Below are 17,377 nucleotides of genomic sequence, written 5' to 3'. Positions count from 1 at the left end.
TGAGAACTTCATGTTTTCCATAGCCATATATCTTCAATGTGGTAAAAAAAATAATAAATATTTATTTCTTTAATTTACATAGTATCCTGAAAATACAGACGAAAAGTTCTTGAAAGCCAGTGTTTACGAAAAAGAAAAGAAAAAAGTAAAAACGAAAGAAGGACAAAATCCTGCCAATTTACAATGATCTCTAAACGAGCAAAAGCATCACAAGATTGGTGATTTTTCGCCACCAGCTTCTTGTTTCTCTTCCTTGACTGTAGCAGTTTTTAATGTACTATATACAATCTCCAAAGTTCGTTAAATACAGTGCAGAAAGTCATACAAACAAAAAAAAAAAAAAAAAAAAAATCGTGTTTAACATTACCTTTGCTTATATTCTATCAACTGCACACTCATCTAATGTTCACGTATGTTGGTTTATAAAACTACAACTCAAATATGTACAGGCAACAATACTACCATACGATCATGCCATATACAAAGCAATAATTAAATATCATACTTCATCATCATCCTCTAAACCAGGACCAATATTTGGTTGCTCTATTGGTGTATCCTGCAATTTCTGCCACATTTTATGAGCTGCTTGCCGCTTTGCTAATTTCTTGGATTTACCCGTTCCTGCAAATACAAACAGAAGAATTAGTTATCCATATTTACAAACAGCAACAATACATTTAAATTCCTTATAAATCTTTCAAAGTTATCGAGTAAGACTAGAAACATACAAGGATAATTAAGTCAATGTCTCATGAAAATTATCAAATACACACACTGAAACGAACTGTCTCTCGAGGAGATGAAGCATTTGGTAGCACGGAGCAAATCATTCATAAATCTTCAACAAAAACTAACGCCTACTACATACCAGTACGAACAGAAAAAATGAAATAAGTAAAAGTTAGCGAGATCAACTGGTAGTGTTCATGCTCAATTGGTGAAAATCTGGGGCAAAATCCTGTTAATCCACCAGACAGATTTTGCTGTTATTCCGTCGAAGCACCTAGTTTCCCTCGTGGTAGAATGAAAAAGTGGGAGGAAACGGGAGAACCCGAGAAAACCCACGCACACCGTGTTTGTCCACCAAAACCGTGTTTTAACTTGGCGCGAGCTGGGGTCGAACCAAGGACCCCATGCCCCAGATGTGAACGCTCTACCATTGAGCCACTGCGGCCCCATCGAGTAGTGGCTATGCCTTTTCAGTCTCTTTGTGGTTGTTCAGTGCACTTTTGATACGTATCTCGTTGCCTGTTCTAGTGCACTTTCGGTACGTATCCCCTTGCTTGTTCTAACTTTCAAAGATTAAATATTCACCAAAGAAATAAATTTTCACATTTTAGAAACTAATGCAAAATTTAACCTAAGTTCTACAATATTCAATATTATATGCATTTCCCTAAGCGGAGTTCTTGTATAGGGCATTATTTTAATGTTCATTGGAAACCTCACATCCTACCTTTCAAAATATTAGTGAATAAATTATCAAAAATTTACAAAGTGAGCCCACTAGTACCTACAAAAGGTTATTAAATAAACTAAGAACTGTTACCACACTTTTTCTTATGGGCTACAAATTTGGGTACACAGTCTATGATCTCATGACTTAAGCACTCAAGTTTATACGAAAGGTCTGAAAATGACTAGTTCAAGCAATAGCACTTGCAGATACTGTCACTTTGTATTTTTTTTTTCTTTTCTTTTTTCATGGCACATTACTTAGTAAAATTAAGGTTACCATTTGACAGATTTTAAAATATAGGACATCTTTACATTTCACAAATATATGTACGAAGGTAAGTCAATAAGTAAACAAAATTTTTCTGTTTCTTTCCAGGTTGGCTCTACGGCATTGTGTGCTTACTAGACGCTAGATGTCACCGTTGACTTCGCCTGCGGTAGACAGCAGCGTTATCATATCGGTCCGCTTGCGCTGTTGCGAAGTAAAGATGGAAGCGCCACTCTGTAACAGCGTTCTGTCATCCGTTTTTTGTAGTCTGAAGGTGTACTCGGAGCGGAAATTCATAGAAGACTTTCAGCACAATACGGGGATAACGTTTTGCAACATCGAAGAGTTTACTAGTGGATTGAACAGTTCAAAAGTGGTCGATCGAGTGTGAAGGATGAGAAAAGAGCATAGCGTCCAGCTACAGCTACAACTGATGATATTATTGAACGAGTCCGTGTCTTGATTCTGATTATGAGATTATGTGTAACATGCTCAGCTTTCACAAAGTCTGTGCGAGACGGGTTCCGAAGAAAAGAAAAGAAAAGAAAAGAAAAAAAAAAACACTCGATGAAGAGCACCAGCGAAATAGTGTGGAAATCTGTCAGCACCAACTGCACTGTAATGTAATGAAGGTGAAGAGTTTTTCAGGTGAATTATCACTGTAGATGAAACGTCGATTCATCACTTTAAGCCAGAGAGCAAATGCCAGAGCATGAAATGGAAGCACCCCATATTTCCCGTCAGGAAGAAATTCAAGAGTCAATCTTTTACAGGGAAAGTCATGCTCACAGTGTTTTGAGACTCACAAAGGCCAATCCTAGATTATCTAAATACGGAGTTAACAAACAGTAAAAATTACAGTGATATGTGGGCAAGCATGTTGAAGGCTGCAATTCGTAATAAATGCAGAGGTCGATTATTGGAAGGAACACAAGAGTTCGTTCTTGTGTTGTATGACAATCCGTGTTGGAGCATCCTGTAGTGGTGTCAACCGGCTCGGCTCGGTTCAACTGAGCCAACAGCTCCCGCCGGCTCGATTGGAATGAGCCATCAGCTCGAGCCCGTTCGCTGGTGACTGAGCCGTGAGCCGAGCCGTTGACAGCACTCCAGCAGGAGGTAATCCTCTTACATATTACGTAATAAAACAAGTATATACACTAAAATTGCAAAATAAGTAATGTGAATAAATAATTTATCTATAGAAAAGTCTAATAAGGGAAGGCCGCCGGGGTCGTTAGGGTCACACTAGGAGTGAATTTGCACGAATTCTGATTTTGATTTAAATTCAGCATGATGAATTACAACAGAATTACAGACTTTTATCCCAGAAATATAACTTAACAAAAAAAAAAAAAAAAAAAAGTGTAATTATACTACATCACAAAAACACAATTTTCATATTTTTGTACTCAATTACGATATAAGTAGATAACTTACAGGAGAAAAAAAAGTAAATTGATAGCTTCCTTATTTTTTTCTCTTTATACAGTTTCCTGCTTCCCATCGCTACATTTGCTTTGAATTTTTTTTTAAAACGTTGACAAACTCTCTTATTTTACCAAATATAATTCGTAGTTTTAGCTTTAGTCGGAGTAACAAATAGTTTCAGTAAGTTTTTGTATTGACATGTTAGTATTTACATTCTCTGACATCTAAGATGGAGGGTAACTTTTTCATTTCTATACCTCATTTGTTCCTGAGATATCCGTTTCAATATCATTTCTATGTAGTGACATATAAATAAAATCAAATACATTGTTGTAGATAAATATAAGGACGCAATGAAACGTTAATACTGGTGGGAAACGAAAAAAAAAAAAAAAAGAACGGATTGATAAATGAAATAGGCTCGACTTGAGCCCTGGGCCACAGACTAAGCTCAAGCTCCAGCTCGACTCGGTTCAACTGAGCCAACAGCTCCAGTCGGCTCGATTGAAATGAGTCATCGGCTCGAGCAGGCTCAGTTGAGCTATCAGCTCGCCTCACTTTTCGGTTCGGCTCGGTGGTGACTGAGCCGAGAGTAGAGCCGCTCCAGCCGTTGACAACTACCATCCTGCATACAGTCCAGACCCCACCCCCATCGGATTACCATCTGTTTAGTCCACTTAAAGATGCTCTCAGAGGCCGTCGATTCAGTTCCGATTGATAAGTAAAGAAAGCGGTGCATTCGTAACATGCTGCGCAAACAAAACCTATTTTGCAGAGGATATTGGAAAGCTGGTGCAACGGTGAACTAGGTGTATTGAAAAGCAGGGTGACTATGTTGAAAGAAGTTATGAATAAAACCATTGTACTCTTGTGGTAATAAATAATAAAAATTGACTGCGGATAATTGACTTATCACACAAAAAGTCACAGAACACAGTAAAAGAAATAAATAGAGTAATAAGAAAGTAGATCTTTTTACTTGACGGTGTGTTGTAATCTAAATCGTGATAAGCACTGTCTCGTTAACCAGAGTCTTAGAAACATATATATATATATATATATATATATATATATATATTATAGTCTCTGGTTTGAGCGTTAACTTCGGATCTAAATTAAGTCCCAAACGATTTAAGACTTATGATGAAAATAATATTCACTATACCTGTTTCTCTGTGCTTAAAAACAACGCATGCAATGGTAAACTGGCGTTCATGGGGAAGTCCCTCTTCCGATACCAATTCGTAAGTTGGTGGTGGCCATCTGCGAGCCATGCACATTTCCTGCAGTGTACCAATTGGATTTCCAGGAATTTTATCATCGTACGGTGATACGATTTGACTAGTTCTAAAAGAAGAGTTAAAAAAAAGTTATATTAATAATCTGCTTACACAAGTTGATTACGAAATATTACTGTAAACATATCGACAGAAGTAAAGAGCGTATCTTACCATAAACTGCATATACAATATTGTAGTAGACAGTATAATGTATATAAAATACTACTGTTTCGATCTAATAGATAGAAAGTGACATGATCCGATCTATATACCTATTTCTATATCCATCTTTGCTTCTCTTTCTTCTGCCCAGAAGCCGTTTGAAGCTGGAAAGCTAACGATTTCTATTTAGAGCTTTCAGTGTGTGTATAAAATAATCACACATACATACAGCTTTTAATTTGACTTTTATCTGCCCACTCAGGCTGCCTTTGTTTTTTATCATACGCTATTTTGAATAAGTAATATTCATATTTTATTTAAACAGTATTATTATTGTTAAACAACTGAATCACTAAGGAGAGACCAGGTTTAAATTTCGGTCACTTGATTCCAGGCCTGTGACTATCGTATCGAAGTTTCTTCTCCCTGGGTACATTTATATCTAAGTATTTTTGCACGTTCTTCACAAAACTATTAGTATTTTATAAATAAGGTATACCAACTTCTTAAAAGTAATAATAATAATAATAATAATAATAATAATAATAATAATAATAATTCCCCTTTCTTGACTTTCTCAGGTTAATTTCTGGTAGACTGGCTGCTTTCCCCTTCCGATACTACGAAATATTAGATTTTAAAAGCTTGGGTAATTTATGGATTAGAACACTACTGTTAACTTACTCCTGCGTATTAAAAATTTTAAACTGTACAGCTATATGTTAAACTACTTCGTTTCAGACGCTCATTTTTCAATTTATCTGTTAAGCTGATAATGTGAAAAAAAAAAAAGCTTCATAGGTATGGTTTCTTAATATTAACGCTCATCGATAGTGCGCTCACGTTTGATTTTCATTTGACCTGACTTGAGAGTTTAGTGTTCGGTTCAGCAGCAAGGCTATATAAAACATGGACCTAGTGTAACGTGGGATCCGAACCACATAAGCTCCCGCCGGGAATCGAACCTGGGTCCCCCACGCCAAAGGCGCATACGCTAACCGCTTAGCCACGAGGGAGCTCTGATACGCTCACGTGTCCTCACACATTTATTAGACAGACTTAGTTTATGAATGTCTTGCACTACATAAACACTTATTATCTTTTTCTCTAGGGAATAACAAATGCTTCTCCCACCGGAATCGAGTCCCCACCACGCATGAAGAGAAGTGTTTGCGAAAGGTTTGTTCCAAGAACAGTAAACCCATGATTTGACTAATTAGAACTAAAGGGTGTCCGTATATTCGGAAATTTGTTCAACCTCAACTTGTGTTATCAACAATACTTAAATACAAAATAAGATATTATACCTGAAATGTGTGTTGCAAATATAAATGTAAATATTTAATGTAAATACGATATTAGTAACAAAAAGGAAGAAAAACCTCCCTACAATTACGTATTAGGTGAAATAAATAAAGCAAGCAAACCTCGAAGCTATAGTCGCTTCCCTCTTGAATGCTGTTCCTCAATAATCAATGATCTAAATTGGCGCCTCGTAGTCTTTAAAATTGGTCAAACAATTTCTTTCTTAGAGCTGCATTTGCTACACTACTCCAATTCTGTCCGTTAAATCGATGGCTTACTCTATTCTAATTTGTCACTCTTTGCACTTCGATGCTTTTGGGTTAAAAGATATAACATTAATTTACAATTTTCATAATAGAAAAAATTGTAGTTTCGTATGTAAACTATTAATATATTCGTGAACTACTAAGCTATCTCAAATTGATATTCTCACTTTCGGCCTACTAAAAGCACAGCAAATATACTTTTCACTATGAACTTGCATTCCAAAATTGTCAATGTATATCATACCTTGCTATTGTTCTTTGAGAGGGTGAGTTTTCATGTCACATCAAAGAACTCATATCAGGGATGCCCGTTTTGTTGGGATTAGGTCATTTCTTTGACAAGTGAAATCCTTTGTCATATATTATTTTGGAAAGGACACAAATATAGCCTTCCCAAAATACCGTAATTTTCGGAGCCATATGTGCACTCATACATACATAAACACAATAGAGGTCCTTCGTGTTAGTCAACACACAGCACCTACGAATTACCCACAATAACTTCTCTGGCGTATCCAGGTATGGTGCTGCTTAACGATTGAATTCATTACCATAAATCTGAAACTATTTTCTGTACGAGAGCTTCGATTTGGGGCTACGAATAGTGTCGTTGATCAGGTAATATTCAAGAAGCCAATAGGGTCTGGTGCCATCCTTCCCTGCTGCTTAGTAGGTACTGCTTACGCCTTTAGTAAATGGGAGTCCCGGGTTCAATTCCTGGTGGAAGAGCTTAAAATGTAAACGAATTACGGGTTTGGATTTCCCCTTAAACTGTAGATCCAGGTTTCATAACTCCTCGCTGCTGAAAAGAAACGCTAAATTTCAAACACACAAATGAACAATGGGAATCCGTCAGGAAATATTTATATAACGGTGAGAAGCAAACATTGAGATAACATTTAGTTTTTACAAAATGTCCATGAAACATTCAGTACGTAGGCACAATGCAAATTGATTAAAAATTAAAAGTAGCTTTTCAGCACTGACATTATGTAACACCTGAATCTAATCAAATCCGAACTGCATATAATGCCACCAGGAATATGCTAATCATTTACAAGCTGTACAGTCTAAAAAGGGAAGAGTTTTATATTATCAACTTAATTTTCGTCTCCCAGCGCTCACCTCTGGTGTATGGAATCCCTGGTTCGATCACGGCTAAAGCAAAGTGCGTTTTGTTGGGGATGGGTTTTCTCGAGGTTCTATCACTTCTATCATTTCACCAATGCCATTCATCTCAGCATCACAGTCTTCCTTTGCTTTGGTGCATAATCATCGGATGGTAAAGTAACTAATCTTTATATATATATATATATATATATATATATATATATATCTGTAGGGGAATAACCGACAAGCCAGGTAGACTAAAGCTTGCTTCCCATATTTTTTTTATTCTAATTGTCCTCAACAAGGCACTTCAGATATATAAATAATACATGACTTTCTTAACCGAAATTCTCCTACTTTTAAGGCTAAAAATTACTTTAAGCATACATACTAAAGTCTTATGCCGTAAACATCTACTTACACATTAGGAAGCGAGTTCTGTCCTGGAATAACCGCACCATCGTTCTGTGTTCCAATTAATTTGTCCAACACTGCTTTCGCTGCAGCATGTTTCGCCTCCTTCTTGGAACGACCTGTTCCCATTTCTAAAAAGCACGTCATCATAATCAATTCAAATTACCGAACTATAAAATATAATGAAACTGAACTTTACATCCAATTACAACACTTCAAATATCATGCTACGTCGTAAAGTTTTTCGATATCAAGATAAACAACATCAACAAAAATTGAGAAACATACAATGGGCACTGGTTATAATCGCGAAACAGGACCGTCTTTACCACTTTTGCCTCTCTATCTAATACCAGTAAAATGTATCTGAAATTTCTATTATATTTAATCAACTGCACATTTGCATGGACATATTACTGTAGAGTATCGCCGTGGCCCCGAAGTCTATTCTCAATGGAGTCGAAGGAATTTCAAGGCTGACCAGTCACGAGCCAACTGGAGAGTTACTTGTAAAATTATGCGAACCACGGTCTACGCAGCCAGAAATAAATGAAAGCAACCTGCTTAACACACATTATTCCAGATATAAAACGTCTGGCGGGCTATAGTGCTTCATGGAATGTATAAAAGTAAGATTTGTATTAAAGTCTTCTCTCAAACTTATGACAAGCTAGTGCTCTGAAATTAATAATTTCAAAACTTATACTCTCCAGTAATTGATCTATAGAAAAATACACAGAAATGTGTATCCTGTCGTTGTGCTGACTATTGGAGGGAGGAATGGTTTCAAAACAAAATCCCTTTAGACTTTTTGAGATGAAATAAAGTGTTAATATATTAGGGTACTAATATTATCCGATACGGGAGAACTATCTGGAAAGCATTAGCTAATCAACGAACGTTAATGTGCTTTACAACGTACCAATAGTTTATAAGCATGAGACAAGGAAAGGCATCATTCCTTCAGTGTGCTGCTAACAGCTGTATGAAGTGGGCCTCCAGTAATCAGATAATCCCATGACACGAACATTTTATTATTCTAGCCAGACATGAAACAAAGTTGGGCGCAAGGCGGCTTATAGCAGATCTCAACATATGTAATGTATTTGTGAAAATGCAATACGTTTAAGAACAGCCTATGCAGTTCAAATCATTTTCATAGGGGAAGAAATTCTTGCGAGGTAAACCTCGTGTAAGATGATTACAGATCATCAACGACGAAGTATTGAAAGCATTGAAGTGGACGAGCAGACTTATGATCTGAGAGTTGTGGAATGCCGTGCTGGAAAAAATAAATAGAAAGGAAAGAACTAAAAGAGAAAACACGTCCAAATTCAGAACAGTAGTGCAGATAATTAGGAAAAGTATGTAACTTAAGGGAGAGCTTGATTGGTTCTAGGAAGAATGGGAGTGTCCTCTTTTTGCTTTCTGTTTATATGTAAGTAGTGATTCTGGGATTGATCTTTCATGATGTATCTGATGAAGGGTATGTTACATTGCCGGAACTGTTATAACAGTGATATTAATATATATTAAATGCTTAGATCACTTTCTTTTTATTAAAACAGTCGAATATTGCTTATAATAGCCTATTATGCGCTTAAATTACGAAGATGAAACATAGTAAGTTCTCTAAGGCAGTGGTTTTAAACTTTTTTTTTTTGATGGCACACTTTACTGAACGCTCATTAACATAGTGGGACACTTCTTTGATTTTTTTATTAATGATAATATAAACTATAATAGCATACGATTACAAGTTAATATAAAGTAGTAGTTCTTTATAGTACTCAGCATTGTTGCAACTCCTGGAGGTGTGAACTGGTACGCTCGGTTTCAAAACTGATTTTAACAAATGCTTCATCAGGGTGTCTACTAAAATTGCAGCATGAAATTTCGTGACCTTTTCTTTACCAAACCATAAAATTTCGTAACACTCACAAGCAAATTTGGGTGCGAATTAGGCCGAATTTTCATGCATGCCACAGTTTTTTTTTTTTTTTTCGTTTAAAGCCGACTATAGACATTTTTGGTGGTGGATTTGGACATTTTACAGAAAAAAAATTCTAATCTGTACTTATATCTGTACACATAAAAAAAATCGTGACTCAAAATCCAAATTTCTTGACATGACCCTTTTCTTATTTCGTGTGCTTCTTTCATGACTTTCGTGACCGATAGAAATTTCAAGTTCGTTCTTTAAGTTCTTGTTCGAACCCTGTTCATGATTTTTAAATTTTAAAATTTCGCGACATATCCTATGGGACTGCGTGACACACCGGTTGAGAACCACTGCGCTAAGACGTGTTCTTACCTACATAAATGTCACTGAAAAACGTAAGCAACCAGAGATAATTCAATGTATCCACACTGAAAACCATTATATGTTTCTAAGTACAAAGTCCCTTTATATTTGCACACAGTGGAATTCTTAATTTTCAGAAATCTTTGTTTATAAATGTAGCTAAAATACAATGAAATGGCAAATCTCTCAACTGTCTTTTCATTACATTACTATAGTAGTTGCACTTGCCCAGATTTGCTCTCTTCCTATTTTCCACTTTTCTTTTTTTGCGTATTTATTAGCTGATAGATGATTATATAGGCTAGGGAAAGTGCAATTCCTACAGTATTATAATGCTAAGACAGAAGAAAGATTTTACAAATTTTCATTTCTGCCTTATACTCTTTAAACTATGTTATCTTTAAAATAACACATTAACACACAAACACACTCCAATGTCTTACCCATTACATCAGCCACGGTGACACGGTAACGAAAGGTGGGCTCATGGATAGCACCTTCGATCTGTACAAGTTCATATTTCGGTGTCGTGCCCCGGCGGCTGAGCAGTTCCTGGAGCACAGAAACTGGAGTCTTGGTTGGTAAGGTGGGCAGAGCAGCTGTCATGTCCTGCACAAGATAATCCATTATTTTCATGACGTGTCTCACACTACTGCAATGGGAAAAACAAAGCAATACTAGAACTTTCTACACAACATCTACCTACACGCTCTCCAACACAAGCACATAAAAGCAAAATAAATACTGAACGGTGGAAGGAAAAAAATCGAAAAATGTGGGGTTATTTCTGAAGTTAATCACATCTAGTGAGTTAACATATACGTAAACAGTACCTCAAATGAAGAAAGAAAAAAAAATAAAATTTAACTGCCGCTGGTTGTATTTGTATCAATGACCTAATTGCAAGAATCACAGTTTTCGAAACATGTCAAGTACAAAACAGTAGCATAAAAACGTGACCTAACGTAGCGACCTTGGTTACACCTGTAAAGGAAATTGTTTGACACAAAACTACGTATATCTTACGACGATTTATTATACACAATTCAACTGTCAGAGAAGGAGCCGCGGTGGCTCAGTGATAGAGTTCACTCCTGGTACTTGGTACAATTCGAGTTTGCACCAAGTGAGCTTTGTGGTGGACAAACACAGTGTACGTGGGTTTTCTCCGAGCTCTCCCGTTTCCAGCCATTTTCTTCATTCACTTCTCATCATTATAGTCCCGGCATAACCGTTGGACGTTAAACAACTATTTCATTTCAATTGTCAGAGAAGTCTCAAAATGTAAACACCGGATTGTTCAAGAACCCTGGTCCGATTGGTGTGGTGATTGATGCATCGGCACACTGTCAGATTTTTTTCTTAATACCATAAAATTAGTAACACTACTAACCAGCAATAACAAACGCAACGCAAACCTATCTTGTGCTGCGCCTTAATAATATGAAACAGCATCTTACCTAAAGTTATCTGAACTACAAGAAAATACAGGGATGACAGTATGGCCACATCATAGAAATTAACTGAAGAATATGAAGGAACTGAATAAAGACAAAGTAATCTATCACAGGGTGTCTACTAAAATTTCAAAATGAAATTTCGTTACTTTTTCGTGACCTTTTCTTTACCGAACCATAAATATTCTTAACATTCTTAAGTGAGAATTTGGGTGCGAATTAGGCCGAATTTTCATATATGTGATAGGAGCATACTTTGGTTGCGATTTGGTAGTGTCTAAAGTCGATCATAGACATTTTTGGTAGTGAATTTTGACGTTCTAGAAAAAAAAAGTCTGCACCTACATTTGCACAGATAGACCTAAAAGCTAAATTTCGTGACTTTCATGACCGTTTTCTGATTTCGTGACTTTTTCATGACTTTCGTGACCGATAGACACCCTGTATCACTAGTCAGTCTCATTAGTGACCAACATTTCAACGAATGTCACAATTTCTATAAAGCATTAAACAGAACACTCATGAACATACCCTTTAGCATAATTCCTTATGATACAGTTCCTTCTTAGCATATGTCCCAACCAGTTTTCTCTTCCTCTTCTTAATAGTATTTAATATTGTTCTTTCCCCCACCCCACCTTTTCTAACACCCTCTCATTCGTTTTCCGCTCGACCCAGCTAATTCCCTCCATTCTTCTCCACATGAACATTTCGAAAGTTTCCAGTCATTTTTCATCTTTTTTTTTCACAATGTCTATGTTTCTAACTAATGGATACAATTTTGTAACACGCAAATCTTGAAACGGGGACATTGTCTAACATACTCCGCAAAACCACTATCAACAGTGTTGTCAACCCATTACAAAGTTACATATTTTAATACACACTACGTCAGATTATTACATACTTCAAACCTACGTATTAAGCGAAGTTACAATATTATGTTTATTATTTACTGTTACGAAGTAGGGACACTACAGTATCTAAAATATTAAAAGTTTTGGAAGCCTCTACAAGTCATAACGCAATTGTGACGCATGTGTTAATAAACTTAGAAAATACTTTATACCGTGGCCGGCAAACGATGATTTCTGACAGCTCAGCTCGCGAGGACGAGAAGCGTCTGCTTTCTCGTTAAGGGTGAGTGAGAGTTTGGCAATGTGCGGTGGTTACCATGGAAAAAATGAAATGAAATCTTTGAGTTTTACGTCCCACGGTTATGCCGGTTAGGCCAAAGGAGACGGTGATGATGAGTAATGAATGAAATGGTGGAATGAAGAAAGTGGGAGGAAACGGGAGAACCCCGAGAAAACCCACGCACACGGTGTTTGTTGGTTACCATGGAGACGCGACAGGTTCTGAGCCTAAGGTTGGTTGACCTGCTGTCTTCTGCTCGCTCGCCGTGGCCATCTGCAAAGCTGTCAGAAATTATCGTTCACCGGCCAGGGTATAGTGTAGAATACTATGGCCACAATATTACACATTTCGAACTAAAAGTTATGAGATGTTGAAAATTTTACTTTGAAGATATATTTACTTACAGTATTTTAACCATCGTAAAGAACTTACGATTTTACGATGATAATCTTACACTTGTAAACATCAAAAGAAGACAAAAAAGTCCTCTTGCATGGTACATTTAGGTGCACATCTTTCTATTCCGTTCCAATTGTCAGGATTCGATTTTCGATTCCAAGTTGGCATCACTGTCACTCGTACACGACAAGGAATTCAACAAGCAAGAGTTCGCTTTGTCTTCTTTTCATGTCACGAATTACCTCCCGAAGTATTTGCACATATTTCTGTTTCGTTGCAATTGTCATGACTCGATTTTCGATTACAAGTTGGAACCCCTGTCACTCGTACACAAAAAACTCAACAAGCAAGAGGGCGCTTTAGTCTCAAGTCCCCCAGCTTCACCCCTGCCCTGACTGTTAGATAGCATTCGTGCTCTTTAGTGGCCACCTAGTACATATTGTTGTGTGTTTTCTTTTTGCACTGTAGCTTTTGGCCTATTTTTAGCAGGCGTCCAGATTTTTTTTTTAAAAAAGTTACAATTTTGGTAAATTTTAATTACATTAGGCTAGTTTAGGTTAGTTCAGGTTAGCTTAGGTTAGATTTGGATACGCAGGGCTCATAGTGGTCTGGTCTCTTGTAAATAGTTGAAAAGTAAACAAAATCTCATTATGCCCCCTTTTTCCTTTGTCAATTTCTCCATCACCTCTCTCTTTGTTTGTTGTTTGTTTAATCTTTTCTTCTTTACTTCTTTTTGAGCTTCCTCCTTTCTTAGGTTTTCTAAGTATGCTTTGTAGTTACGGTAAGCAGACTTAGCAGATGTAAGAAGCTTCTAAGTAAGTGGAACCAGTTCTGGCCTATTTCCGAATTTCTTTATCCCATACATTATATTTAACTTAGCATTGAGAGTTCTCAAAGCCATGAAATATTCAAATTCATCACCTACTCTTAAGAACATGCAAGAAGCATAACAAAAGACGAACATGATGAACCACAAACACAACATTGAACGGAGCATTAACTATTACAAGAGAAAACGAAAAGACTATTATGATAGAAGAAAGAATAGACACAGAAAGGTTCTCAACCTCACCTCAGAGCTTAAGCATCCACCAACCATCCACTGAAAGAATAAAAGCTGAAGTGAGAATAAAGCTGACTGTTTCACATGTGGGAGCAAGTACTGAAGCTTTCAGACGAGTAATGAGTAAAAAGTTTCTGCCTTTTTCCATTTATTTTTATATTTTTCTTAGAAAACTGCCAACGCAAAACATAAATCACACGAAAAATTTACTTTGCCTCCCCCCCCCCCAAAAAAGTAACTTTTAGTTTAAAAAAAAAAAAGTGACTCGCTATGAGCCCTGGGATTATGTTACGACTAAGTACCTGCATTATTTATTTCGGCCTATGTTTAGCAGAAGGGGTCCAGTTTCTTTCTCTAAAAAATGTTACTATTTTGGTAATTTCTGCTCACATTCGGTTAGTTTAGGATAGAGTTGGTTAGTTTAAGTTAGGTTAGGCTAGTTTAGGTTACGTTAGGTTAGTTTAGTTTATGTTATATTAGTGTAGGAGTCCCGCATAATTTTCCAAAAAATGATAGAATTTCGCTTATTTCTACTAATATTACGTTAGTTTAGGTTAGTTCAGGTTAGCTTACGTTAGTTTATGTTAGGTTAGCTAAGATTTGGTTACGTTATGTTACGTCTAAGTACTTGCATCACTCATTTCTCCTGTAAATTTTGTGTTTTTTACGTGCTTCTGGACCCCTTGTACTAAACATACTCCTTTATTTCCCCTGTAGATTTTGTTTTTTTACATGCTTCTGGATCCCTTCTGCTAAACATATTCCGTAGTTCTTATGCATACATCTGGATGCCGTATTTATACGTAAATCGTAAAAGAATTGTAATTTTTGAACAATTGCTTATGATGGCCCTCTTAAATTTTAACTATGTCATGTGAGATATTTTCATGTCGCTCAGCGCGCAAATGATTTAGGTAACAATAAGATGGAAAATAGTGAAAGAATTTTAAATTTTCAACAATTATTTCGAGTGGTGCGCCAAAAGTAAACCTATACGGTTAATCGCACACTGAATCTTTATATCTGAAACAAACACGCTTAAGTGAGTAAATTAAATTTCTCACTTTAATGTATATACAGAAAACCACTACTTTTCAATCCTTAAAAACAACATGCACTAACCAACCGGCTTTATTACTTGTCGCAAGAAATAATACCTAGACGTCTACTAATGTGGGAAAACATGCTTACCTAGAGTTGATCTGACTGTTACTGCAAAAAATTACCAATGCTTTCTTTAAAACTAAAACTAAAACTAAAAATTGGAAATAAGTTTTATTAGCGTCAAGTACCAGCAGCAGCATCAATACATATCCATACTAGTAGGTACCTACGTCTAAATCTAATACAACGACCAAATGAATCTAATTTTATGTGCACAGTATTATACAAATCTTACTTTGAATAAATTGTATTAATAGAATTGATTGTATTAACACTAAGGCGCTACGCCCAGACAATGTAACAGTGTCTAGGCATGTACCAGCAAATATCAAGATTCGTATTAGTTGGATTTCCACAGCTTCCTTTCAACAGGTCAGAAAATTAAACAACAAGTAATTATACAGTCCTTTTTGTAACTAAATTAAACAATATACCCATGCAAAGAACTTGACTCACACCTTACCATGTTTCTGCCATTAGCGAAGTCTTGCATGGCGGTAGGTGGCGCGAGTCTTTACTTACTATAACCATTGTTTTAATACTCTAAAAAGCTACGTAAGTACATTCACACCTATTAATCTACGGAACTTACTATATTTCCTTATGTTTATTCCCGATAACTGAGGAACTTAGCAAATCTACAGCGCCGTAACAAACTATAATGTTCTTTCGTATTGATGTTTAGATAAAGAATAACCTAACTCACGAAGTAAACACCACATGGATTTTCAATCATAGCCAGCTCGGGTAACTACAGATTAAACACATATTTTGATTGGAGAAAGTCAGATTATTAAAACTGACAGTAACCAATCACATATCGCATCTCATTCACATATAACCCACCCTACTCACCATACAAATAATTCACAACCCTAGTTCATTGTGCTTTCCACGAGAAACTTTTACTAATTCTTCATATTTTCGCTTTGTTATTGTTATTCCCTCATGTTTATCACGGGCCCCATTTCGTACCCGTAACTAAGAAATTTATCCTGAGATTTCTGGTAAATGTTATAATGAAATTTAGTTCTACGCAATGGAACTACTTAATTAAAACTTATGATCACAAAGGAAATCCCACCGTCTCCAGTGAAAACAAAAATACGTATTTGAATTAAACGACCGCCACTGCGAATTCCAATTACTTTAAGGTACCGTATTTCTTTTTAAAGTCAAATTAAATTTTACGCTTGAAAATTCGTATCTTCAGCTTACAAGAGAGCGGTAACGATACAACTTGTCAGTTAACTAGAAAATAGTAATATTCATTTTCTGTTGCCCTGAGCGATTACATCTCAATAACTATAATCTTCCTGACAAGTTTGCAGGAGCTCAAGTTTTCTCCAGAGATTCATGAAGACACTGCACCACTTCATTAATTTATCTTACACTAAAATGTGTCTGGACAACTTTGATATATAATGTTGAAAAATATATACCGATATATGTGTGTATGCTCCAGCATAACTATGGAATGCCTGGAGCAATTTTAAAAACTTGGTATACATATTACTTACAGATTGGAAAACTGTACTGTAGGAGTAAGGTCCCCGAACACACTTAGGGGAAGCAGAAGGGGTGACATAAAAATTATCGAAAAGGACTGACTTTTGTCGAATTCATAGTTGTCGGGGTCATTGAGATGAATCGTGACACTTCAAATGCCATTTAAGTGCAAGTTCATCACCCATTGGTACCCGGAGAAAGGTAATATTAGTGTTGTATCCATAATTTTCGTGGTTCCTAAATTGAATGGTGACAGTCTTGGTGCCTAAGGCCAAATTCAGTTTCCAGTTGGGCTTAGACACTCTAGCACTCCTAGAGGAAGTTGGAGAGGTGACTTCTAACAACAATAAAACGTAATCGATATTAATGTCGAATCCAAAGTTTTCGAGTTTACTGAAGTGAATCGTGACACTCTTAGTGCTGATTAAGTCCCAGTTATGCATTCACCAGAACTCCTGGTGGGTGACATGTAATACAATCAAAAAGGACATATTAGTGTCGAAACAATAGTTTTCGGGACACTAGTTAATTGGTGACAACCCAATCTTATTCAATTTCAGCTTCCAGTGTGGTTAAGACCCCCCAGCGCCCTTAGAAGATGTGGTAAGAAGGATCTTGTAATAATAATAATAATAATAATAATAATAAT

The 17,377-nt window shown here is 36.3% G+C and overlaps 1 protein-coding gene across 7 annotated transcripts in view; it reads right to left on the bottom strand.

Annotated features, from left to right (window-relative positions):
* Positions 1–16,187, bottom strand: part of loqs (double-stranded RNA-binding domain-containing protein loquacious) — a 40,584-nt gene extending 24,397 nt beyond the window's left edge. For 2 of the 7 annotated variants that reach the window (XM_081741515.1, XM_081741521.1), the window contains exons 1-5: positions 15,683–15,822; positions 10,443–10,651; positions 7,702–7,825; positions 4,323–4,504; positions 506–624 (exon numbers count right to left, since the gene is read on the bottom strand). In XM_081741515.1, the coding sequence (XP_081597641.1) occupies positions 506–624; positions 4,323–4,504; positions 7,702–7,825; positions 10,443–10,651; positions 15,683–15,750 (702 nt within the window). In that variant the 5' untranslated portion in view covers positions 15,751–15,822. Of the gene's footprint in view, positions 1–505; positions 625–4,322; positions 4,505–7,701; positions 7,826–10,442; positions 10,652–14,064; positions 14,107–15,682; positions 15,994–16,074 lie in introns of those variants that run through there. The other 5 variants (XM_081741518.1, XM_081741520.1, XM_081741517.1 and 2 more) reach the window with 5 other exon arrangements.
* Positions 16,188–17,377: the final 1,190 nt, after the last annotated feature.

The sequence above is a fragment of the Thermobia domestica genome, chromosome 15, assembly GCF_964235325.1.
Source record: "Thermobia domestica chromosome 15, izTheDome1.hap1.1, whole genome shotgun sequence".
NCBI lineage: Eukaryota > Metazoa > Arthropoda > Insecta > Zygentoma > Lepismatidae > Thermobia > Thermobia domestica.
This window is presented reverse-complemented; position numbering and strand designations above follow the sequence as displayed.